The following is a 27,259-nucleotide window of genomic DNA, read 5'->3' as shown; positions in this document are numbered from 1 at the left end:
AAAGGTCTAGTAGATAAGGGGATAAAAAATGGCTTTTCTACCCAGGGGACAAGAAGGTGGATATGAATGGTGGCATCTGAAGGAGGATTTTAGACGGAGAAAAGAGAATGGCCAAAGGCATGGATGAGGGGAAACAGGAATGAGGGGAAATAGGAATGAGTGGGAAATAGCAATGGTCTTAATTGAAAGTAGAATGAGAAACCAGTCTGAAAACACGTGCAGTTAGATCTGGAAGGGTTTTGAATGTCAGTGTAAGGAGTCTGCATTTATTCTCTAGGCACTGAGAACACACACATTAAGCGTTTTGAGTAGAAAAGTGACATGAACAGAGCTGTGATTCAGGATTCAGCAACAGTCTAGCCCTTAAACTGGAATGAAAGAGCATAGTTAAATATTTATCCTTTTTATTTGTATTTAAATGCCTAAAAAATATTGCTAATACTCTGTAACTTTTTGCTAGAAAATTTTAATCTAATTCATGTGCTATCATATAAACAAATTAGCCCATGGGATTTATGTGGACATGAAAAAGCAAGAACTCTTTGAGGTGGCCAGATACTAGGCAATTGAACACTAAAGCCCAATAGTTAACATGCCTAGCAGAATTTCCATTTCTTTGGCAAAACCTTTGAATCCATAAATTGTATGAAACTGTTCTGACAAGCTGCACTATGGCATGTCCACTTTGCTTGCTGCCCCTGGGAAGTACTGACAGAGTGCAATGACAAGAGAGCCAGCAGCTGGGAGGTGAAAAGAACAGTTTACCACCTCTGAGAATATACTATTCTTTGCACCAAGAAATTATATCCATCACTGGAACAAGTTGGTCCCAGGTGCCTCTATGGCAAGGACGTGCAGCAGAGAGCCTCCAATTTCAATGAATTACCTTGATAGCTTATTAAAAATGTAGATTCCTGTCCCCACCCCCAGAGATTCTGATTCAATGGGATTGGGGTGACTTTTTTAACTAACATTCCTAGTTACTCTAATGCAGATAATCTAACCAGTTGACTATATCATTTATCATCCAAGCTGCAACCTATCTGAAAGTAAGCAAATGCTCAATTACTGGGACTATTCTAGGCAAACCTGGACATGGCCACCCTACCTAAAGACCACTCTGCAAAACACTGTTGCAGAGTCAGCTCAGCTAGCAGAACCACCAAAGAACATAGGAAACAAGAGAATGATTTTTTAAAAAAAAACAGGAAGGCCAAATATAGGTGTCAAGGTTGGATCTTGTTTACCTATGACCCAGGGAATTTTTAAGCTAATACCGACATACCTGCTTCAAATCTCATCTTCCAGTCTTTGCTGTTGAAATTGCCATTTATGATTGTCCAGAAGATGTCAGCACCATGAGGAAGTGACAGCGCATGGAGAAGGAGAGGAACTGCCAATGAGGACAGTTGGGAGAACTCAGACTTGACGACTCTCCAGAGGCTGGGGAATCAAGAAGTAAAAGTGATTATAGTTATCATGGCCTTTCCAGAAAAAAAAATCTGTGATCTTAATTTAGGGTAAGTGTGGCTGGTAGGGATGCTTTTGGTGAAATTACTCTCATTCACGAAACTATAATCCTCTGATAAATTTTTCCTATGCTCTGTTTTTAATCCTTCTTTAAAAGGAACTACTTTTTAGAAAAGCACTTACCAATTAACATTACATTTTTTAAATAAAAATTTAGAACTGTATATTATAAATTCAGCTGTATTAATTCAACTATACAAATTAACAATGATTGTTAATATACAAAATTGATAGTTATGTTAGGACAATGGGGTAAGTGATTTTTTTTTTAATTTCCTTATAGTGGGGTTTTTCTCTTGGGAGAAGACTCAAGAGAGTTTTGTTGCTTTTGCCTGCCTAACAGCCCTTCCTCCAAATTCTGGTAATGAATCACTCTTTTCCTATTAAGAACAACTCTCCTCCCACTGGTGAGGTTGTCAATCAAGGTGCCCCACCTCATCAATCCTGATGGTGAACACAAAGCCCAGGCTCGCCAAAGTATTCCAATTCCATGAGTTGGGTAATCAGTCTAAGGGTGGACTTATAACCGAAGCATAGGGATACCAGAGTTTTTTCTTCAGGAATTGATATGATCTTTTCCCTTCTGAAATCTCAGAATGAAGGACAATGCTGTTCTAGGTAGGCAGTAACCCCTCATTCCCACCTCAAAGGTACAGTCTGCCTGAGAAGAAACCAACACAGATGGAAGTATAGCAGAGTGATGCGGAGAGAGGGAAAGAAGGAAGGAGGGAGAAAGATCCCGGATAACATCTTGTGAGTACCAGCCATGCCTAAATCCAGACCACTAATGGTCAACAGTTCACCTTAATTTAGTTTAAGCTACCTTCCTATCAATTACTAGCAGAATAATTCTGAATTTGTATCTTTAGCAATAATATATTACTGGTTTCTAATATTTTATTCAGTTATTGAAAGTACTCTTTTTTGTTTTGTTTTGTAACTGGCTCCAGCGTACGTATCAGAATCAAAACTACCTGTGACTTAAAAAACTCAACACAATGCTCAAAGATCACAGTTTTACAGATAGCATACTGAAGTGTAGCTCAGTAGATTTGCTTGTTCCTGAGAGAAGATCTAGAATCAAAGGAAACAACTTTCAAACTCCTTATACTTAATCTGAGTAGTGGAAGTTAGACAAACATGGGTTTAATCTCAAACCTGTCATTAATTAATTGTGTGATCATGTATGAATTTTTAACTTCTCTGAATCTTAATCTCTTCCCAATGCCAGTTGTATTATATGAGTTGATGCATAGTGCTTGGCAAATAGTAAGTGGTCAACAACCTTATTATTATCATCAGGGTAAGCATAAAGAGTCTTCCATAGCACAACAGGCCTAGGGAAGATTTAAAGGGAAAAAGTAGATATCGTCTGTGTCCTCCTGGAGCTCTCAATTTAATTGCAGGAGGCAAACCGTATGCTAGAAAACCATCTCAGTGGTCTGTCCATGTGGCTTTCCTGGTTCTCTAAAGGTTTGGATCCCAGGCAGATTTGTTTGAAAAAAGGAAGAGGGTTCTTTTCCTAGATCCCGTCATTGTCTGGCAGGGGTTTTGTATCAAGGAGGTACTTGAAGGAAAAAATCTGAACTGTGTATTTGAAAGGCTCAGCCAGAGATCCCACCGTACCATCAACCCACTTGGCATAAGTATGCTGTTACAGGGATGTCTTTAATAATGCAAGACTGTCCATTTAGTATTTCCACTCCCCTGGAAATAACAGAACTTCTGCTCAACTCTTGACCCCTGTCCCTTCATTTGCTCCTTGTCTCATCCTTTACACTCATCTTTTCACATTACTCCTACTGATCTCCACATCCAAGGCAGTCCTGACTATCCTTTCTGTAGATCCTCCTATCGCAACTATGGAAGTTTCCATTATGAGGAAGCTTCAGTGGATGCTCACCTTTCTCATAGTCCTTCCCCTCCTCAATTTAGCTGAAACCTGAAATTTCCCTGGCAACACAATTTTCTCTTCATCCTCAGTGAGGGCTGTCTGGTCTTCACTTGCTCCAAGTGATCTTTGCTCCCCACTACTTCCTCCAAGCCTTCACCTACCATTCTCTTTTGTAACCCATGGCATCCACTTATTCTTCCCTACCCCACTCCTTGGTGAACTCAGTACCTGCTCAGTCTTATTCCTTAGACAAGCCTCTGCTGATATCTTCAGTGAATTATACCTGGCCTCATAGATCTCCCACATCCTCAATCACAGTGGCCTTTATCTCTACTCTATTGGATGATCCACAGACCTCACCTCTCTAAGACTGAGAACATTCATCTTTCCTCCTCTGATCCTGACTGAGACTTCTTTTCACTCTTCTCTATACTTTTCTCCCAAATATTAATCCCCTTCTGGCTGTATTTGTCTCCTGATAATCAACCATTTTATCACTCTGGAATCCTTTTTCCCACTGACCTTCCATCATAATCAAATCACTAATCTCCAGTCCCAAATAGACCTATTGCCCATTTCTCTCATTCACTCCCAGGCCCCTGAGCACTGGCAAAAAAGAATAATAAACTCCTACTGAATGGGTCTGCTACAAATCCAAGCTAGCTAACTTCAGTTGGGTCCTAGAGCTGGAAACTTATTGCTTATTTCTTGTTAACTCCCTATTTCTTTCCTCATATGAGCTGTTCCAAACTTTCTTCCATGGGCCTCAAACTCCCAATCCAACCTCTCTCTCTCTTCCTCTCAGGAGAAGATATCAGCACCTACTATTCTTAAGGTTTAAGTCACCAATTATGAATTCCCTTTAATGCTTTTCTTTCTTTTTGCTCAAAATTTCCTTCCTTCCTTCGTTCCTTCTTTCCTTCCTTCCTTCTTCCCTCCCTCCCTTCCTCCCTTCCTTCATTCCCAACTTAAAGGACGGAGCAGTCCTCCTCTTTTCCACCCCACATTTTATCCTTAACCGATTTTCTTGCCTTCCAGTTCCTGGCTCCACTAACTATTCCCTATTTCTGTCCCTCTTTGCTGGACCTTTCCTACTGACCATAAATATATTCACACTTTCTCTACCCTACAAATTCTTGCTGTCCACTCCCTGTCCCTCTAACTATCTGATGTTTCCATTCCTTTCTAACAAACTTTTGAGAAAATTCTGCATTGTATCTTTACATTCTTTAAGGCCTTACAACATGCTCTTTACACTCCTTAAATGTGGATGATTCCTAAAGACCTCTCTTTTCTCTATACTCATTCTATTAAAGTAAAACTCTGCCTCTGTTCATTGGTTAAGATCTTCCATGGATCCTCAAATACCATTAAATAAAGCCCTACCTTCAAGGCCCTTCACACTTGAGTTACACCCTATTCCTCAAGCCTCATTTTCCATCGCTTCCCCTAAAAACCACACCATACAAACAAACAAACAAAAATCTTGGTGTGATCCAAGTATTCCCTAATCATTTCTTCCTCTCTCTTTCCAACTCTGCCATCTTGGCATTCCCACTCTCCAAAATGTCCTACCCATTTCAAATCTCTACTTATCAAAATTCTATGGCTGGATCCAAGATGGCAGCTTAGTAAGGTACATGCGTCTTAGTTCCTCCGACTCCAAATCAACTAATAGGTGAACAGAAACAGTACAGAACAGCTCCCGGGGCTAGAGCAGGGAATGGACACACAGCGTAACCCAGTCTGGGCTGGCTAGTCTGACTGCGAAACTCGGCTGCGGTGAGTGAGATCCCCGAGCGGCGCGCGATTTCCCGAGCAGCCGCAGCTGCGGCGGTCCGAGCTAATCCCTCCCTCCTTCCCGGGCTGGCTGAGAGACTCGGAGAGACAAGCTTCCCAGCCAAGGCGGCCGGCGCCACACTTTTGCGGGCGGCTTCGAGTCTCGGCTTCGAGTCCGCGACTACGAGTCTCGGATCAGAGGGCTATCCAAAGTCTGGGCTGGCAAGTCTGACTGCGAGACTTGGCTGCGGCGAGGCCCCCGAGCGGCGCGCGATTTCCCGAGCAGCCGCAGCTGCGGCGGTCCGAGCTAATCCCTCCCTCCTTCCCGGGCTGGCTGAGAGACTCGGAGAGACAAGCTTCCCAGCCAAGGCGGCCGGCGCCACACTTTTGCGGGCGGCTTCGAGTCTCGGCTTCGAGTCCGCGGCTACGAGTCTCGGATCAGAGGGCTATCCAAAGTCTGGGCTGGCAAGTCTGACTGCGAGACTTGGCTGTGGCAAGACCCCCGAGCGGCGTGCGATCTCCCGAGCAGCCGCAGCTGCGGCGGTCCGAGCTAATCCCTCCCTCGTTCCCGGGCCGGCTGAGAGTATCAGAGAAGCAAGTTTCCCAAGCCGAGGCAGACGGCGCCCTTCTTTTGCGGGCAGCTTCGAGTCTCGGCTTTGAGTCCGCGGCTACGAATCTCGGATCAGAGGGCTATCCAAAGTCTGGGCTGGCTAGACTGACTGCGAGACTCGGCTGCGGTGAGACCCCCGAGCGGCGCGCGATTTCCCGATCAGCGGCAGCTGTGGTGGTCCGAGCTACTCCCTCCCTCCTTTCCGGGCCGGCTGAGAGTATTGGAGAAGCAAGTTTCCCAAGCCGAGGCAGGCGGCACCCCTCTTTTGCGGGCGGCTTCGAGTCTCTGCTTCGAGTCCGCGGATACGAGTCTCGGATCGGAGGGCTATCCAAGCCGCGGTAGCCCCCACCCCACGGGAGGCTTCCTGGTCTGGTGGGGAATCCCCCAGGCCCACTGCGGCCCGCAACCAGCCACAGGGTCCCCTCAAGCCGCGGCAACTGACGCCCCCACCACGCGTGGCCCCTGAACCAACGGAGAGAATTGGATCCGAAATCCTCAGGCTGCGGAGATCGGTGACTGGGAGAGACCCATTCCAAACACTTGAGACAAACGTGTACCACGTGCGCCACGTACTGGGCAAGATAAGAAAAACAGATCCCAGAGATTTCACAGAAAAATCTTACAACCTTGCTGGGTCCGACAGCCAGAGAAATCTGAATAAATGCCCAGACGCCAACAGCAGAAGATAACTGTCCACGCCCAAAAGATTGAGAATATGGCCCAGTCAAAGGAACAAACTAATAGCTCAAATGAGATACAAGAGCTGAGACAACTAATGCTGAATATACGAACAGAAATGGAAAACCTCTTCAAAAATGAAATCGATAAATTGAGGGAGGACATGAAGAGGACATGGGCTGAACATAAAGAAGAAATAGAAACACTGAAAAAACAAATCGCAGAACTTATGGAAGTGAAGGATAAAGTAGCAAACATAGAAAAAATAATGGATAGCTACAATGATAGATTTAAAGAGACAGAAGATAGAATTAGTGATTTGGAGGATGGAACATCTGAATTCCAAAAAGAAACAGAAACTATAGGGAAAAGAATGGAAAAATTTGAACAGGGTATCAGGGAACTCAAGGACAATATGAACCGCACAAATATACGTGTTGTGGGTGTCCCAGAAGGAGAAGAGAAGGGAAAAGGAGGAGAAAAACTAATGGAAGAAATTATCACTGAAAATTTCCCAACTCTTATGAAAGACCTAAAATTACAGATCCAAGAAGTGCAGCGCACCCCAAAGAGATTAGACCCAAATAGGCGTTCTCCAAGACACTTACTAGTTAGAATGTCAGAGGTCAAAGAGAAAGAGAGGATCTTGAAAGCAGCAAGAGAAAAACAATCCATCACATACAAGGGAAACCCAATAAGACTATGTGTAGATTTCTCAGCAGAAACCATGGAAGCTAGAAGACAGTGGGATGATATATTTAAAATACTAAAAGAGAAAAACTGCCAACCAAGACTCCTATATCCAGCAAAATTATCCTTCAAAAATGAGGGAGAAATTAAAACACTCTCAGACAAAAAGTCACTGAAAGAATTTGTGACCAAGAGACCAGCTCTGCAAGAAATACTAAAGGGAGCACTAGAGTCAGATACAAAAAGACAGAAGAGAGAGATATGGAAAAGAGTGTAGAAAGAAGGAAAATCAGATATGATATATATAATACAAAAGGCAAAATGTTAGAGGAAAATATTATCCAAACAGTAATAACACTAAATGTCAATGGACTGAACTCCCCAATCAAAAGACATAGATTGGCAGAATGGATTAAAAAACAGGATCCTTCTACATGCTGTCTACAGGAAACACATCTTAGACCCAAAGATAAATATAGGTTGAAAGTGAAAGGTTGGGAAAAGATATTTCATGCAAATAACAACCAGAAAAGAGCAGGAGTGGCTATACTAATATCCAACAAATTAGACTTCAAATGTAAAACAGTTAAAAGAGACAAAGAAGGACACTATATACTAATAAAAGGAACAATTAAACAAGAAGACATAACAATCATAAATATTTACGCACCGAACCAGAATGCCCCAAAATATGTGAGGAATACACTGCAAACACTGAAAAGGGAAATAGACTCATATACCATAATAGTTGGAGACTTCAACTCACCACTCTCATCAATGGACAGAACATCTAGACAGAGGATCAACAATGAAATAGAGAATCTGAATATTACAATAAATGAACTAGACTTAATAGACATTTATAGGACATTACATCCCACAACAGCAGGATACACCTTTTTCTCAAGTGCTCATGGATCATTCTCAAAGATAGACCATATGCTGGGTCACAAAGCAAGTCTTAACAAATTTAAAAAGATTGAAATCTTACACAACACTTTCTCGGACCATAAAGGAATGATGTTGGAAATCAATAATAGGCAGAGTGCCAGAAAATTCACAAATACGTGGAGGCTCAACAACACACTCCTAAACAACAAGTGGGTCAAAGAAGAAATTGCTAGAGAAATTAGCAAATAACTCGAGGCGAATGAAAATGAAAACACAACATATCAAAACTTATGGGATGCAGCAAAGGCAGTGCTAAGAGGGAAATTTATTACTCTAAATGCCTATATCAGAAAAGAAGAAAAGGCAAAAATTCAGGAATTAACTATCCATTTGGAAGAACTGGAGAAAGAACAGCAAGCTAACCACAAAGCAAGCAAAAGGAAAGAAATAACAAAGATTAGAGCACAAATAAATGAAATTGAAAACATGAAAACAATAGAGAAAATCAATAAGGCCAGAAGTTGGTTCTATGAGAAAATCAACAAGATTGATGGGCCCTTAGCAAGAGTGACAAAAAGAAGAAGAGAGAGGATGCAAATAAATAAGATCAGAAATGAAACAGGAGACATAACTACTGACCTCACAGAAATAAAGGAGGTAATAACAGGATACTATGAACAACTTTACGCTAATAAATACAACAATTTAGAGGAAATGGACGGGTTCCTGGAAAGACATGAACAACCAACTTTGACTCAAGAAGACATAGATGACCTCAACAAACCAATCACAAGTAAAGAAATTGAAGCAGTCATTCAAAAGCTTCCTAAAAAGAAAAGTCCAGGACCAGACGGCTTCACATGTGAATTCTATCAAACATTCCAGAAAGAATTAGTACCAACTCTCCTCAAACTCTTCAAAAAAATCGAAGTGGAGGGAAAACTACCTAATTCATTCTATGAAGCCAACATTACCCTCATACCAAAACCAGGCAAAGATATTACAAGAAAAGAAAACTACAGGCCGATCTCTCTAATGAATATAGATGCAAAAATCCTCAATAAAATTCTAGCAAATCGTATCCAACAACACATTAAAAGAATTATTCATCATGACCAAGTAGGATTCATCCCAGGTATGCAAGGATGGTTCAACATAAGAAAATCAATTAATGTAATACACCATATCAACAAATCAAAGCAGAAAAATCACATGATCATCTCAATTGATGCAGAGAAGGCATTTGACAAGATTCAACATCCTTTCCTGTTGAAAACACTTCAAAGGATAGGAATACAAGGGAACTTCCTTAAAATGATAGAGGGAATATATGAAAAACCCACAGCTAATATCATCCTTAATGGGGAAAAATTGAAAACATTCCCCCTAAGATCAGGAACAAGACAAGGATGTCCACTATCACCACTATTATTCAACATTGTGTTGGAGGATCTAGCCAGAGCAATTAGACAAGAAAAAGAAATACAAGGAATCAAAATTGGAAAGGAAGAAGTAAAACTATCACTGTTTGCAGACGATATGATAATATACGTCAAAAACCCGGAAAAATCCACAACAAAACTACTAGAGCTAATAAATGAGTACAGCAAAGTAGCAGGTTGCAAGATCAACATTCAAAAATCTGTAGCATTTCTATACACTAGCAATGAACAAGCGGAGGGGGAAATCAAGAAACGAATCCCATTTACAATTGCAACTAAAAGAATAAAATACCTAGGAATAAATTTAACTAAAGAGACAAAAAACCTATATAAAGAAAACTACAAAAAACTGCTAAAAGAAATCACAGAAGACCTAAACAGATGGAAGGGCATACCGTGTTCATGGATTGGAAGACTAAATATAGTTAAGATGTCAATCCTACCTAAATTGATTTACAGATTCAATGCAATACCAATCAAAATCCCAACAACTTATTTTTCAGAAATAGAAAAATCAATAAGCAAATTTATCTGGAAGGGCAGGGTGCTCCGAATTGCTAAAAACATCTTGAGGAAAAAAAAACGAAGCTGGAGGTCTTGCACTGCCTGGCCTTAAGGCATATTATGAAGCCACAGTGGTCAAAACAGCATGGTATTGGCATAAAGATAGATATATCGACCAATGGAATCGAATAGAGTGCTCAGATATAGACCCTCTCATCTATGGACATTTGATCTTTGATAAGGCAGTCAAGCCAACTCACCTGGGACAGAACAGTCTCTTCAATAAATGGTGCCTAGAGAACTGGATATCCATATGCAAAAGAATGAAAGAAGACCCATATCTCACACCCTACACAAAAGTTAACTCAAAATGGATCAAAGATCTAAACATTAGGTCTAAGACCATAGAACAGTTAGAATAAAATGTAGGGAGATATCTTATGAATCTTACAATTGGAGGCGGTTTTATGGACCTTACACCTAAAGCAAGAGCACTGAAGAAGGAAATAAATAAATGGGAACTCCTCAAAATTAAACACTTTTGTGCATCAAAGAACTTCATCAAGAAAGTAGAAAGACAGCCTACACAATGGGAATCAATATTTGGAAACGACATATCAGATAAAGGTCTAGTATCCAGAATTTATAATGAGATTGTTCAACTCAACAACAAAAAGATAGCCAACCCAATTACAAAATGGGAAAAAGACTTGAATAGACACCTCTCAGAAGAGGAAATATAAATGGCCAAAAGACACATGAAGAGATGCTCAATGTCCCTGGCCATTAGAGAAATGCAAATCAAAACCACAATGAGATATCATCTCACACCCACCAGAATGGCCATTATCAACAAAACAGAAAATGACAAGTGCTGGAGAGGATGCGGTGAAAGAGGCACACTTATCCACTGCTGGTGGGAATGTCAAATGGTGCAACCACTGTGGAATGCAGTTTGGCGGTTCCTCAAAAAGCTGAATATAGAACTGCCATACGACCCAGCAATACCATTGCTGGGAATCTACTCAAAGGAATTAAGGGCAAAAACTCAAACAGACATTTGCACACCAATGTTTATAGCAGCGTTATTTACAATTGCAAAGAGATGGAAACAGCCAAAATGTCCATCAACAGACGAGTGGCTAAACAAACTGTGGTATATACATACGATGGAATACTATGCAGCTTTAAGGCAGGATAAACTTATGAACCATGTAATAACATGGATGGACCTAGAGAACATTATGCTGAGTGAGTCTAGCCAAAAACTAAAAGACAAGTACTGTATGGTCCCAATGATGTGAATCGACACTCGAGAATAAACTTGGAATATGTCATTGGTAACAGAGTTCAGCAGGAGTTAGAAACAGGGTAAGATAATGGGTAATTGGAGCTGATGGAATACAGACTGTGCAATAGGACTAGATACAAAAACTCAAAAATGGACAGCACAATAATACCTAATTGTAAAGTAATCATGTTAAAATACTGAATGAAGCTGCATCCGAGCTATAGGTTTTTGTTTTGTTTTGTTTTGTTTGTTTTGTTCTTATTATTATTACTTTTATTTTTTTTCTCTATATTAACATTCTATATCTTTTTCTGTTATACTGCTAGTTCTTCTAAACCGATGCAAATGTACTAAGAAACGATGATCATGCATCTATGTGATGATGTTAAGAATTACTGATTGCATATGTAGAACGGTATGATTTCTAAAAAAAAAAAAAAAAAAAAAATGGTCAGCACAATACTGCCTAATTGTAATGTAATTATGTTGGAACGCTGAATGAAGCTGCATCTGAGCTATAGTTTTTTTTTTTTTTTTTTTCTCATATATTTTTGTACTTTTTATTTTTATTTGTGTTTTCTCTCTGTGTTATCACTTTATTTCTTTTTCTGTTGTCATGCTATTTCTTTCTCTAAATCGATGCATATGTACTGAGAAATGATGACCATACACCTATGTGATGATATTAAGAATTACTGATTGCATATGTAGAATGGATTGATTTCTAATGTTGTGTTAGTTAATTTTTTTTAATTAATAATAAAAAAAAAATTCTATGGCTATTTTAATGTCCCATTCAAATGGTCACTCATCCTGAGCCCTTCCATATTCATTCATTCAGAATGACCTCTCCCACCTCTGAACTGTACAAAGCAGTTTATTAACACATTTTCCTTGGATTTACAGTGACCAATCTATATGAAAGATGATTATGTATCTTATTTTATCTAAGACAGTACAGTTTATACATGTTATCTTGGGTAATTATGGAGACTACTTCCATGTCACTCTCAAAAGGACACCAGTTTTAATAATAAACTATACAGTCACTTTCTGTATGCATGATATCTATCCTCCCCCAAACGAGACTGAAAACCCCTGAAGTGCTTAGAATAATAGCACATATAGTAAGAACTCAATAATACATGTTGAAAAATGAAAAAATAAATAAACAAAATAAGTAAAGATAGCACCTTGACCTGGTTTTGTCACCAAGTTAAACTGAACCAACTTTTTCCTTTCTTTTTGCCTCATTCTCTAGCATATAAATTGAGGATAATATTTTTCTAAGTTATTTTCAGGACAAGTATAAAATTGTTTTAAGGTTCTCAAGAAGAAAATTACTATATGATACTACTATTCTCAAAGACCTCAGCACTCTAAAAATTCCTTATCAGACAATATATGGAGTAAGTTTAGATGTCTATTTTCAGTTCCACTTCAAATAAAGAAATTGAGTCTTTATTCAATTAAGTCTTTGCCCAATTACCCTACATAAATATTAACTTATTATCCATTTACATTTTCCTTAAGCCACCTAACAGTTGAAAGACATTTAAAAAAAGCTTTAATTTACCTTTTTCCATTTGTAAGGAATCCAGCAAATGATAGTTTCTATTCTCTTTATTGTCACACTTAAAAATTTAGACTAAATAGAGGAAATAAAGTAGCTCCCATTGACAATGAGGCTTTCTTGGCTAAGAAACAGAACACAAATGAGCTAACAACTCTTTTATTCTAACTTTAATTTTCAAAATTAAAGGCTAAAATATAAACACAAACAGAATAAACTGTTAGAAAAGACATACCTTGCAATCAACATATGATCCTGAATATAGGCTAAAAATTGAGGATGATCTTTTCTGGCAATGTATAAACACTCTCCATGTAGACAGAGAATCTTCAGGCAATTGAGCATATTAAAAAGAATGTCTGGTTCTTCAAACTTAGCCATTTCCTATGCAAAGAACCCCATAGTTACTGAGTTATCCAAATTAGCAATATTATAAAACAAATGTACAAATATTTCAGAAAATATACCTGGAAAATGGTATATATTAGTCTCAAAGTTACTGGAAGCTGTTGGTAGCAAAATTTTCTTTCAGTATCATTCTTTATTGCTGTGGAGAAATAATTACATAAAGATTAGCTTAACTCTTCCTTTCCCTCACCATGAACTGATTCAAATCATAAAACCAAAAGAATAAAAACAGATATAGAATATAAATATTTGTGTAATGCTTTATGTGCTCTCCAAAAGAGCATATGTCCTTTCTATACTACTAGTACAGGAAACCCTCCAGATTTAGGATTCTCGACTTTAATTTTTCACTGTGTAGCCCATCCATACCTAGCTATATTTGGTTCCCTGGGACTCCCCCAGCCCAGCCCCATGTTTGTTGGGGCTGCTAGTTCTGCTGCGGCCTGAAGAGACCTGGAGCCAAGAGAGGCACGCCTTTCTGATAGAAAGGGAGATAATGTGTTAGAGTGAGAGGTCCAAAGTGTGCCAACACCTCAGGAAGGCTTTATCCCACACATCAAAGCAAGAGAGGACCGTTTTGAAGAAGTTGACCCTACTTAGATTAGAACAACCACTCATGGTTTTATCTTCTTGTAAGGATCTCTAAAACCTTTGCTTTCATAGTGGGGAGTGGCGGCAAAGTGTTAATGTAGTACTCTAAAGAAAAGAAATCACAAGTTAACCAGACATCAAAACTAGTTTAAACCTTGTTAAAACTAATATTGTAAGCATTGACAATTCCTAGGTTCATAGGCCATGGTAGTTAAACCTTCTTTGCCTACACAATAAGTAGTGTTTTGAGAATCTTCCACTCTAATGTATTTGATACACTTGATATCAGCACTTGACTCTGGTTTAATGTGAAAGTCTTAGAAATATTTAATGGAGGACATGTCTGACTCCTTTAATAAACAGGGGCTAGGTCCAAAATGAAGAATCAGAAAAAAGTCTAGAAGGAAGGGGAAATCACTGAGGAAAGGTATCTGGAGGCACTCCTTAGTTCTGTGACAAAGGAGCTTCAAATAAAGAAATTGAGCCACAGCATTGCAGAGCACAGTAGGGCTCTGAGCAGCAGGGAAGGCCAGTCTGGGAAGCAAGGCTAATGTAGACTCCTCAGAGGGGACAGTTCAGAACTTGAGTCCTGCATGACAGCAGAGATTAAGAGAAGAAAGATAGGTCAGAAGTGGCAGGAGCCTGAAGTATTCTTTTGGGGACATGAATTGAGAAAATGTTTAAATAAGTGGCATTTATAATAATTAAGCAAGGAAAAGAGTAATTTATAAAAACAAATTGTTTAATTTTAACCACTATTCAAATAAAATTTACATATAAATTAAAAGCAGCATCAAAAGCTAATCGATCTGTGGTATTACATAAGTTAAAAAATAATATTTGTCTATAAAGTGTAAAGGTTATTTGGCTCATATGTGAAATCTTGCTTCCCTTAGGCATCAGTGCCTTATAAGAACACAAGTCCTGGGCCTAATGCTCTCTACAGGCCACAGCTGCAGCACCTAAAGCAAGTTAATTACTTTCCAGTAAACCAGGAGACCTGGGTTTTAGTCCCAACCCTGCCACTAACTGCTTAATATTTGGACTTCCAATTCCTAGCCTCCACCTCCGGTCTACTGCATCATCATGGGTGTTGTGGGGTGGTAGTGAGGAATGGGGAAAATTTATTTTGTTGAGTGGAGATGATTATGAGACTCCACTACATTTTCAGAAGCATGCTATGTACACAGCATAAATTATGAATGAATAATACTAGCTACATGACCAAGGGCAACTCATTTAAGCGATCTGGGAGTTATTTTCCTCACCCAAAAAGTAAGAAGGCTGAACTAGATCACCAAATTTCTAACTTCTTTAGTTTGAAATACTTTGTTTAAAGAAAATCTTCCTTAGAAATTCAGCATAGGAAATAGAACAAGACAGAGCACTATGGTTAAAGCACAGGGCAGAATCTGGGTCTCTATCATTTGCTCACATCTTTCCACCAATTGCCACCCTCCCCTAAGAAGGATGACCCAGGGCCTTTATAGCTCTACAAAGTACATGCTGAAAACCAATGAAGGGGATGATCTCTGGTTTCCTTCAAGTTCTAAGTTTCAGTGGTTTTAAATAGTGTGAGCTAAGATTTCCACATTCAACCTGCCTCTTATATGGTCTGATTGGGAGGGTAAAAGCAGTTAGGTCTGATCAGGAATTGTAAAGTAATGACATAGTTATCTTGGCCTGGATGAGACATCCCAGCTGCTGCAGTGAGACACCCCCCCCACACACACACACACACAAAAACACACATAAATAAACTGTTGCTTAATGTTTGCTGTCCACTGAAGGGCTGACTGACAGTCCATGCATGATTCCAAACTCCAGTTTTGCAGAGTGGATAGTGGAAGCAGGAAAATGGAAAGCTACCCAAATTTACACAAAGTCCAGTACGACTCCCCAGAGTACCATAGTCCAGATCTAGAAATCAGGCTTTCCCAGGGGCACATGAGTCACTTCTTGAATTTCTGAAACTCCTTCAGAGTATAACTACAGGGCCTGCCGCTGCCTTGCTGTTTCCATGTCTCCCACATCAAGCCTTTAAGCAAATTAGAAACAGGTAATCCTTCCTTCCAGCCCTAAACCAAGCCGGCCAGCTTTGGAGCACAACCTACTCAGTGGTACATGCACAGGGAGCCTGCACAGAGTCCAGGCCAAGCCCTGAACAGCAGAGGCTACAAGTTCCATTGCCACTATCCAAAAGCTCTCAGCTCTGGCCAGTCACCCTGAGTGACTGTCGAGACTGTGACCACCTCTACTTCAGCCACTCAGACTTGACTCATGGCTTCTTCGCCACAGAAAACATAACACATCTTAAGTAGGGGAGATGATGCTTTGGACACTAACACAATGGGTTGTTATTCATGACAAGCTCCCTGCTACCAGAAGTATGCTTGATGGACTCTGTTCTACTGGAACCATATAGTGGATCTATTCGCATCATAATCAGATGGGAAATGGTTCATTTGCAAATGCTAGTATAAGGAAGCCAAACCTGAACTTGCTGAAGTCGAAACTTATCTAACAAACAAACGTCCTAAACCTTAGGTTGGTGCTTAAAGGATAGGCACTGGGATATGCTCCCCGGTGCCACAAGAGTTCACCTACCAGCATGTTCAGTGGGTTCAGTGTGATTGCCAGGGTTCTCCCCATGCTTGGCTGCTGTATTCTCCTCCTCCTCACCTTCGGGGTCTATGATAAACTCTGGTCTGGAAGAAAGGAGGCTATCCTCAAGGCTGTCTGTGGGCTCCTGAAACAGATATGACAAGTAGCCAAATTAGCAGCCCTCTAGGGATGTCAAGAGTGGTTCAGCTTAGTGCAAAAAAGATCTGAGTGTCTGCTGTGTCCCAGGCCCTGTGCAAAGGCAGAGTGCCTCAGAGGAGACTTGAACTTTTTTCCATAATGGTTAAAGGAAATTTATATCAGCTGTTGCTGAAACATTTTCATTCACCTGAAATAAATATGGAAAAATGTCAAACACATTGTCAAATCTTCCAAAGCCTCCTTTCCCATCTCTGCTTTAATCCCTGTGATCAATATTCCACCCTACCACATGACTTCCATCTATGCAGTTTGTTCAATCACATTACTTAATCGGGAGGGAATAATAAGCAGTTTGCAGCAATATATCGAGATCCAAATACTGGCCATCTGGTGAAGTCAAATTATTAGGAGCAAGAAATTGCTATGGTATGTGAGCAGAAGAGAGCTAGGCATGGCCACCATCTAAACTATCCATCTATAGTTACTTTCCTACTATAATTCTATTCTTTCAGATCCCATCTCAAATATCCTCTTTTAAACTTATAGTCTTTTAGCTCACATCTTAACCAATAAACATTTTTTCAAAAATTGTTTGACAGCCAGCTCAAAGCAAGAGGAGACAAAGATCAACACGATACAAGAAGGACATTGGGGAGGAAGAAATGAGTACTAAAACAGGGGCTAGAAGGCGCTGAAAAATTTGTTAGCCAACTTCAGAGTTTTGAGGCCCTATTCCTAGCCCATCCACGAACAAGATACCAAATCAAATTATAAACTGAGTTTCATACAATTAGACTTAGTGAACACTGCCTCCTGTATCCTTCTACTTATACCCAGTGACTTCTATTTCTGGCTATTGTCCTCTGAGGCAGCAAAAACTGGGGATACCTGTCTTGCATGCCAGCCTATACTTTCTGCCAGTCCATCCCTCATCTCCTCACCCAACCCTATCGTCCTCAACACCCCACCCTCTTGTCTCAAGAGGAGAACTGACCCACTAAAGTGTCTAATGCCCGCAGTGGGGACAATGTGCTCTAAGACACAGTCCTCTTTCAGGATGAGTATCTCTCCTCATGAGAAAGGAAAATAGAATCTTTAGCCTCACCTCCAAATATAATGTTTTAAGCACATGACAAATGTCAAAAGAATAATGCACATGGCAAATTGCTTTGGAGGCTCGGCTTTAACACATTTATGCTTATTCCTTCTTGTTTCTGGGACAGTGCTGTCAAAAGTGACACAATATAGAAAAGCTGCTAGGAGCAGTATAAAGGGAGCCTTAGTACATTTCCATCGTCTTCCTCACCCTCTTGAAAAATAGTCTATACTCTGTGTATCCACTTCCTTTGATGGTTCTGCTCCTCAAACCACACACCACTGTAATCTGCCTTCAGTCCATGGATATTATCATCACAAAGGTCACCAAGAATCTCCTGATTTCAGAATCTACTGGGAATTTTGTTTTCATCTTTTATGTCTCTTCTCTTCAAAATTTGGCATTGTTGGCCGTTCACTCCTTTTACAAATCACCTCTCACCTTGATCTCTCAGTTTTCTCTTGCGTTTCTGGCCTCTTCTCAGTGGGTTTCTGATCTCTTCTTCCCATTTTCCCTCTTAAGAGTTGGTACTTCCCAGAATTCAGCCTTAGCTCTCTTTCCTTCCCACTCTGTACAGTCTCTGTGTGCTGTAATCCATCCATGACTTCATCTACCACAATAACTACAAACTTACAGCTCCTTCCCACCTTGCTCTTAAGAACCACATCCATATATCCCTTGGTGCATGACATCTCCACTTGGATATCTAAAAGGCATCTCAATGAGCTTGTACTATATTGCACTCCTGCAAAAAAAAAAAAACAAAAAAACAAAAAAACCCCAAAACACTGCTCCTATTATAGTAACTGAGTCTTTGGTGACATTATCAGCTCCTAAGCCAGAAAACATGGATTTGTCCTAAACTTTCCCCTATGTAAACACCAACTAAACACCATCTGCTATTAATTCTTCTTCCTAAATGTCCTCCACACCTTCCCCTTCTTTTCATCACACCAGTCTTGTGTGAGTTTCTTCCCTAGGTTACTACTGCATTAGCCTTCTGATTGATTCCTGTCTTCAGTGCCCAAACCCTCCAATCTATCCCCTACATTGGCAGAATGAATTTCTCAAGCTCATCAAAATACCACTTCCATAATTCTTCAGGATTCTCCCATTGTCTCCAAGACAAAATCCAATCTTCTGAGTTTGGCAGACAGAGCCCTGAATAAATGTGAATAAAAACTAAGCTTATCTTTCCAGACTCAACTCTTACCATTTCCCCATCCTCCTAACTGCTCTAGCAAGATAGAATTACTTGCAGTTTCCTGAGTTCATCATTCCCTCCTTTCCTCAATCATTGAAGTACATTGTTTTCTGTATCTGAAAGGTCTTTCTCCCCTACTGTCTTCACTTCATTAACTCCCTCTTAAAGTTTAAGCTCAGGGGTCACTTCCTTCAAGAAGAACTTCATGACCCCTAACATACCCCTAAGCTAGATCCGTTGCCCCCTCCATGTACTCTCACAGCTACCTATTCATCCCTCTGTCATAATTCTCTGTCACCATTTTTCATTGACTTAAATGATTACCTGATTAGACTCTACACTTCTTGACTTTAATTTATGTCTTCTCATTATTTTTGCAATTGTTTTATAGTATGGGTCCAATGACTGTATTAAAAGATTATAAAACAGAGAGGTTATATGGAGATGGGTAGGCCTATCAAGTAAAGTGGGCCAAAAAATACTTAAAACCCAAAGAAACACTTTACTATACATATGATATACCTCAAAACTTTTTGAAAAAAGAAAAAAAGAAGTCACTTTCTTCCCTTTTCCTAGGGAAAAGGAAGAAAAAGATGGCAACCACTAGCTCAAATAATTTTGATTCAATTACCTAAGATGGTATGAGGGTATTCTGGTGTTATGCATGCCTTAGATGGACAATAGGTTAAATATAGAATAGTTAATGTATGGTATAAGTAATGTCTGACATATATTAGCAGTTGCCTTTTTTTTTCTTGTATGTTGCACTGCGGGTCACATTTCATTATTTTTCCATTTGATTATCCTGTTATTGTGGCACCATTTGTTGAATTTTTTGTTTTTGTTTGTTTTTTGGAAAGTTCATGGACTAGACATTGAACCCGGGTCTCCGACATGGCAGGTAAGAATTCTACCACGGAACTATCCTTGCACCCCCGTTAGTTGTTGCCTTTTTAGATGACTTTCTTGGAAAACAGGCAATGAATGCAACCAGGAAAAGGAATGATGTTTTATTGATCGCTGATGAAGTCAATGAGTTTTCAAACTGTGATTATCCAGGAATGCTGTTTCCATATGCAACCTATTTACTTATTATTTGATATATATTTTTATAATATATTATTTATGTTTTTTATATAACTTTGTGATAAAAGTTCTTTCATGAATTCCAGTAATGCTCATATAAATTATAGAATTTCAATAAATCATTAAGAAAAATGCAAAGAATCCAACAGAAAAAAATGGGCAAAGTATACATGCAATTCATAGAAAAGGAAATTAGATTGACCAAAAAACACTCAAAAAGATACTAACCTTCCTAGTAATCAAGTAATTTTTTAATAAAAGAAAGTGACACAACCAGGCATGCATGAAATATCATGAAAATGGTATGAATGGAGTTGCTACCACCTTAACTCAAGCCACTTAATAGAATTCTGTAAAGTGTGGCTCCTTCTCACAACCCTTTCTAGGATCCTGAATTGGTGGAAACAACAGAAAAACTTCCTTTGAACACAGTCTCACATATAACTCAGCATACAACATAAGATAATATCGGAGGAAGACTCCATTACACGAGTTACTGCAGTCTTCATTACTATTAGGCATAGATCATCTCATTTCTTCAATTGCTTACCACCAGCCGGCTTTCTTCTTTAGGAGCTAGTCTCTCCAGGAGCTCACAAGCAAGCTGATAGCAGAGAATACTAGACTGACATAAATTACACTCAATTGCTTTTTCATCCTTGTGGCAGGTATGGGAGCCTCCCCAGGGGGCTTGGAAGACATTGTTTATAATGGAAATAATGTCCTTTGACAAGCTGTGCTCTAAACCCATCGTGATACCATCATCTTGTAACTCCATCTGAAAGATACCAGAAAAAAAAAAGGCAAAAAAAAAAAAAAAGGAGAAGGATTTTGGTTCTTTTGTCTAATTTTCCATTGGCATATGACTTGGGAAGAATTTTCACTAATTAACATCAATGCTAAATTGTTTAAAGGTGATACAGGTTTCTAGACCATGGATATAAATTCTTTTTCATGGATTAATCTAAAACAAATATAAACATCAGACAAATTAATGAAAATTATTTTTTTAATTATGTAAGAATTTTAAAAACAGTTGTCTTTTAAGCTCCTCCCTTTGTGAGATTTTAGACATTTTTTTAAAATTGGACATTTTGTAATGCCAGAATTAAAGAAGTGCTCCAAGAATGATAGATAGACATTTCAAAAGAACACAAGAGCCAGTATGAAGGGACTCCTACTGGCCAAAAATGGAACAATAGGAACATTAAATAGTCATAGTAACTGATTATAATCCATTGACTAAAATAAGAACCCATGAGTACATCCTCATATAAACAAATAAATACGCACATAAAGGGAAAGTTATTATATTATTAAACTGCCAACTAATAAATTTAGAAGAAATGATGGAATTAGAAATATTATCATTTGGCCCCAATCAAGGTAATAATTTATTCAGGCATGAATTATCCATTGATGCTAAAATTAATGGATGAAAATCTGATTAGAAACATGAAATTTCATACTCTTAAAGTACTTCCCCACAAGTTACTCATCAATTGCAAAGGAGAAAACTGACTTTTTAGCAGTGAAGCATGGCAGAAATCTCCTTAACGAAGTGATTAAAGTTAACCAAATTATCAAAGTTAATGGGACAAACTGACATCACGTCCCTCCTGATATGATGCACTGAAAAGAACTCAGCATCACTTCTGCGGAATTTTTGTTAAAAACATATAACCCAAATCAATTCTAAGGATACATCAGACAAACTCAAATTGAAGGACATTCTACAAATCAACTGGACTGTATTCTTCAAAAATGCCAGTGACATGAAACAAATAAAGAGAACTGTTCCAAACTAAAGAAAACTATAGAGATGAGACAGATAACTGCAATGAGTGATCTTGGATTGTATCCTAGATTTTTTTAAAAGTTGTTTCTTTGCTTAAAGACATTATTAGCTTAATTCAAAAATGAATAAGTTCTTTAGGTGAGATAATAGTACTGTAACAATACTAATTTTCTGATTTTTGCAACCAGATTATGGTTATGTAAGAGGACATTCTTACTTTTTAGAAAATATACATGGAAGTGTTTAGGGATAAAAGAACAGCACGTCTGCAACTTACTCTCAAATGGCTTATAAAAAAATTATACATATATGTGCATCGCACACAAAAGAAGAGAGAAATAAATGAAGTAAAATGTTAACATCTGGATAATCTGGGGAACGATGTTTGGTAATACTTTGTGCTATTCTTGCAACTTTTCTGTAAGTCTGAAACTATTTCAAAACAAAAAGTTAAAAAGAAATCTTACCAAAGCCTTTTTAATTTCTCCTTTAAAAATCAATTTATAAAATATAATCAAATCAGCCCCATCAAACTAAAGTTGTATCTTGCTCTTCCTAACAATAATTTTATTCGATTTGCCCTGTTTTCAACAGAATTACTTTCTAATAATGCTAGAGTATTTCTAAAATGCAAATACATTCTCTTATGTTAATATCATTGCAATTAAACAAACAAGTGTTTTTCAGACTTTTTAGGAAATTCCCACAAGTTTGCAAAATGTTTTTAGCAGTGCTGCATCACTTCAGTAAGTGTGTAGATGCCCAATATATAGAATCACTCTACAAAGCTTTCCCTCATTCTTCACCTCTGAACTAAATGAAGCTCATGCTTAAGCTACCTGCTTTAGGAGAAGATCAAACATGAGGATGAAACAATTCAGATTCATTTCATCATCTTCACACTCAAAGTCAATAGTCCTTCCTCCTTGGTGTCCAAAATTCTTGAAAGGGCTACGAAATGGACTACGCATAGGACTCCGAAATGGACTCTGGAAAGGACTATGAAAAGGACTCAGCATATTGTGCTGAACACGTCGACCAGGATCAGAGGCAACACTCACCTGGAAGAAAAAACATCAAAACATATAAAATGAACGTGCAGAAGCTTAAATGACTATATAAAATATTTGGGGCTCTATGGAAGGTGTCTATAGCTGTCACATGATTTCCCTTTCTTATCCAATGGCATTAGTACCTCCAAGTACTATGGATTTGCTCAAAATATAAAAATGAGAAATAAAACCATCCAAATTTTCTGACTAATCTTCTGGTGACTAAAACATCAGTATCCTGAAAAAAAAAATAAAGGTAGTTGCATTTGCCATTCTATTTTTAATCCCATCAAACTTCTCAAATTAAACAAAATTGACTGAATCTACTGAAAAGCCTAATCTGAAAAAGAGTATTTTTCCTCCACTCCCTGCCTGCTTTGGTGTTACATCTCTGGCAGTACCTTCATTGCTCTACAGCTCCACTAACTAATCCTTCCTCCATAGTTTCAGCTCTCTTTGGGGTCCAGGAACTCTTTCCCTTCTCCTATCAGCCCTAGGGGAAAAATGGCTTCCTACTGTAACTGGAATTTGGGCACCTCACCGACTCTTATTTGCTCCCTTAACTTTACCTACAACTTTATAAGCAGAGTCTCCATTAAAGTCTCCTCATTTAGAGATAAATTCTCTAGCAGAATCCTGACTGATATACCTATACATCACTGTCAAATCTTATTTTCTCTCTTAAGGGTCTTACTAGAGAGCGCCCTGAGTAGTGATTTTAAGGTAAAGAGGAAGAACACACCATTAAGAGACAGAAGACCCTGATATTGACAGTGTTATCTATAGCAAGTCACTTCACTTCACTGAATCTCATTTGTAAAACTGGGATAATGAATTTTTCTCTGACTGCCTTACACAATTTGGTGAGCATCAAATGATATCATTAATTGTGAAAACATTGCACAGTATAAAGCTCCATACAAAGTAGTGTAATATTAAAGGTTAGAGAAGAAAGAAAGAAAATATAAATGTTTGACAGCTGGTTTCTAACAGGCAGATGAGAAATGAAGTAATGATTTAAAAAGAAAAAGCACTGAATACAAACTATGATTCCCCTGGTAATGTTATTTTTTCCAGTCCTTACACACAAGGTGGAATAATTGAGAGCCTGTGGTAAAGGGCAAGGGACATTTTATGGAAACAGGCTTAACAAGGAGAAGATTGAGAACAGTTCCTTCCCACCATCACAAGTGTTGTGATCTCTGAAACTGATCAAAGTCTGAGAATGTCAGTGCATAGGCAGAAACCTTACAGGTCACTGCTCCTCCACAGAAAAATTATCAAAATTGTTCAAGGGTTTTCATACACTTCGGACCAGACTAAGTTGACTTTTCTCATCACAAAGGTCCAAAGGGGTCAATAAAATGGGTTTCGTTGGTTCACAGTCACAATCAGTCACCGCCCATTGATGGGGTCTTCCCAAAACACTTAAGAAAAAAAAATCTCTCCAGCCCCAAAGTGACTTATCAATAAAGAATTTTCAAGGGGACAACAAAAAAGCTACTCTTTCCCTTTCATTCTCTTAAAGATAGCTAATAGGTGTGCATGGGAGAAAAATTCAAAGGAAAATGAAAACTCAATTTACTGATTACAGATTATTCCAAGCATATTTAGATAAATGTTTTCTATTATTTAATGTGATTAAAAGATGAATGGAGTGAGACGGTATGAAAAAGCCTTTTCAAAGACATTTATCATGATGCCACTTTTAGATCTGGCATAACTAACAAGAGTTTTCAAAATCTTAACAACTAAGACAAAAAACACTTGTGGCAATAATTACCCTTCGCGCTGCAAGGTTCCCTGCTAGTTCACTGACTCTTGATTTTCTTTGATTTGCCAGTTCTTTGACAGAATTAACTCCATCAGAAAACATACTTATTAGTAGTTGAAGTGGAACCATGATGTCTAACTCTGATAATACCTGGAGACAAAAGGCATATACCCCCCCCAAAAAATGTAAATGTCAAAACTCAACAAAACACATTTGAAAATTTTCCAAAATGAATTATTAAATGTAAATACATTTAGTCTTACACATATTCTGAATATCAGCACAGTCATCCTCAATTTCTCATACTAAGAAAATCAAAGTTATCAATGAACTGCCCTTTTCCCCACCTCCCACATCCAATAAGTCACCATGTTTTGTCTATTAAAACTTCTAAGTATCTCTTGACACTTAGCCTCCTCTCCATACTCACTACTACTGCCTTAGTCCATCACCTTTCTCCTGGACAACTGATAAATCTGTAAGCAAAATCCTCCCTCCAGTTCATCCTGAGTCTGATCTGGCTTCTCGATTTATTAAAATGTCCCATCTGATCTTGCCCTCTAATGTAATCTCAGGTATCCTTGTAGGCCAAAATCAAGTCAGCCTACCTGCCATGAATTTTCTAGAAATAGATGTCACCTTTCAGACAGAACTAATCCATCCCTCCTCTCTGCTTTCTTAGAACTTCGCATATACCTTTATTAGAGCAATTATCACTTTTATTATATTTAATGATCTGAGACTATCTCTCCCACTGTGAGCTCCTAGAAGAAAGGAAGTATAAGGAAAGGACCACTTCTCATTCCTGTTTTTGTCCCAGTGCCAATCACAGTGCCCATCACAAAGGAGCTCTATAAATATTTCTACAAATAATTAATGAAGCAACTCCAGTCACCATATATTTTACTCTAAATCCCACATGGAAAAAACGGGAGCAGTGGCTTAAAACTATCTTCAACTGCAGCACCCTGTCTTCAAATCAAAGCTGTGTCAAAGCTCCATATAAAAATCATGAAAATTACAACTGCAAAGGTTAACAATCCTGCCTGTTCACCCCTCCAATGGCACAACTTGAAAAACCACTTCTCTTCTAATCCCTTTAAATAGTAACTGAGCCAATATCTAGCCATCTGTAAAAGAACTGGTTTTCTTAAAATAAGAAATTATCTGTTGATATCTGTTTGGAGATGAAAAGTTAAAATTCTGGATCCCAAAGGTAACTTTTTAAAAATGGTCTCTTTACTCTTTGTCAGTTCTGAAAAATATTGTTCCTTAGTTTAGAATCCAGAAAGACACCTTCACAACTGGAAGAGCTTATGATATCACATCTTTCTGTAGCTTCCAGAAATGTACTTACACCCATAGTTAATCTTAATATTCATTTCTGTCCTCATTTTCTGAAACTGTCCAAACATTATGTCAGGTATTCAACTCAATTTAATAATCTCTTATCGAATATTCACTAAATACAAGGCATGTACCAGATGCTGGGGGGAAAGGATGAACAGGGCTATAAATTCAAAAATGAGTACAATGTGGTCCCTGCACTCAAGGAGTTTGTAATCAGGGGGAGATTCACACAGGGAACCTGTATGAATACTGAAGAAAGGAATAATGAATTCAGATGGGAAGATGGGAGTATGAAATAGAAAACTTCATAGAGTTTTAAGTTGGACTTTAGACTTTTCTCATCACAAGAGAAAAGGAGAGAAAAAGGCATTCCAGGCCGAAGAAACAGCATGAACTACTCCTTAAGTCAGTAGCTCCCAACCTTTCCAGTAAAGGACATGTTTCATATCAAAAGATTTATCAAAATCCCATAAGACAGCTATTATACTTTAGTACCCATTGATGCAAAAATACTTAAGGACCAAAAGGTACAATTAATTCAGTAATGTTGGTGCATAAATTTGTATTTTATTAATCACAACTATGGCTACATATATTTGAAAGATGGTAACATTTATTTATGCATATAAGATACTCTATAGACAGTTCTCAGAAAACGTGTAGATTATTGGCTATTGCAATAACTTGCCACCCCTTTACCCTGAAATCTAAAGCCCATAGGCTACAAACTATTGCCCAAAATGGATTAAAAGAACCATTCACTTACATGAAGCCATAGTAATGCTTGTTCCTGCACAGAGGAGGGGTATCCTGTAAACCGGCAACTAATAAAACCAAACATCTCTTCCATTGAGAAAGGTAAAGGACAGAGCTCAATGTCAAACATTTTGCTGGAAAACAGAGCAACAAAAGTAAATGACCAATGGGTACATATTAGAGTCTACTGTTACTACCAAAAGCACTTCTGAACGATACTCTGTCTGGGGAGACAAACCACTTGAAATCATTTGGTGTTCTGAACTGTTACAGAAGAGTTTATGTCACTGGAATAAATATCTCTGTAAAACAAATAATTCATATGGTTGTTAATAACATTAGCATTCTTTCTCATAGTAGGTTCGACAGAAGGAGTTCCCCCTCTGCATCTAAAAACATTTTCCCTTTGTACTTTTCCCCACCATGTCCAAATTATATGTAAAAATAAGCAAACAATATGGTGTGCCTATTTATTGTTCCACAAGAATAATATTTACAG

General features: G+C 38.4%; 1 protein-coding gene across 1 annotated transcript in view; it reads right to left on the bottom strand.

Annotated features, from left to right (window-relative positions):
- The window catches only part of UNC79 (unc-79 subunit of NALCN channel complex), a 244,941-nt gene that overhangs the window by 144,935 nt on the left and 72,747 nt on the right, over positions 1 to 27,259 (bottom strand). Inside the window, exons 15-22 of the mRNA XM_077123417.1 lie at positions 26,771 to 26,894; positions 24,664 to 24,804; positions 22,668 to 22,889; positions 20,581 to 20,808; positions 16,489 to 16,630; positions 13,350 to 13,429; positions 13,118 to 13,266; positions 1,286 to 1,443 (exon numbers count right to left, since the gene is read on the bottom strand). Of these exons, the coding sequence (XP_076979532.1) occupies positions 1,286 to 1,443; positions 13,118 to 13,266; positions 13,350 to 13,429; positions 16,489 to 16,630; positions 20,581 to 20,808; positions 22,668 to 22,889; positions 24,664 to 24,804; positions 26,771 to 26,894 (1,244 nt within the window). The remainder of the gene's footprint in view (positions 1 to 1,285; positions 1,444 to 13,117; positions 13,267 to 13,349; positions 13,430 to 16,488; positions 16,631 to 20,580; positions 20,809 to 22,667; positions 22,890 to 24,663; positions 24,805 to 26,770; positions 26,895 to 27,259) is intronic.

Source organism: Tamandua tetradactyla, chromosome 12 (assembly GCF_023851605.1).
Source record: "Tamandua tetradactyla isolate mTamTet1 chromosome 12, mTamTet1.pri, whole genome shotgun sequence".
NCBI lineage: Eukaryota > Metazoa > Chordata > Mammalia > Pilosa > Myrmecophagidae > Tamandua > Tamandua tetradactyla.
The sequence above is the reverse complement of the archived record's forward strand: the minus strand, read 5'-3'. Positions and strand labels throughout refer to the sequence as shown.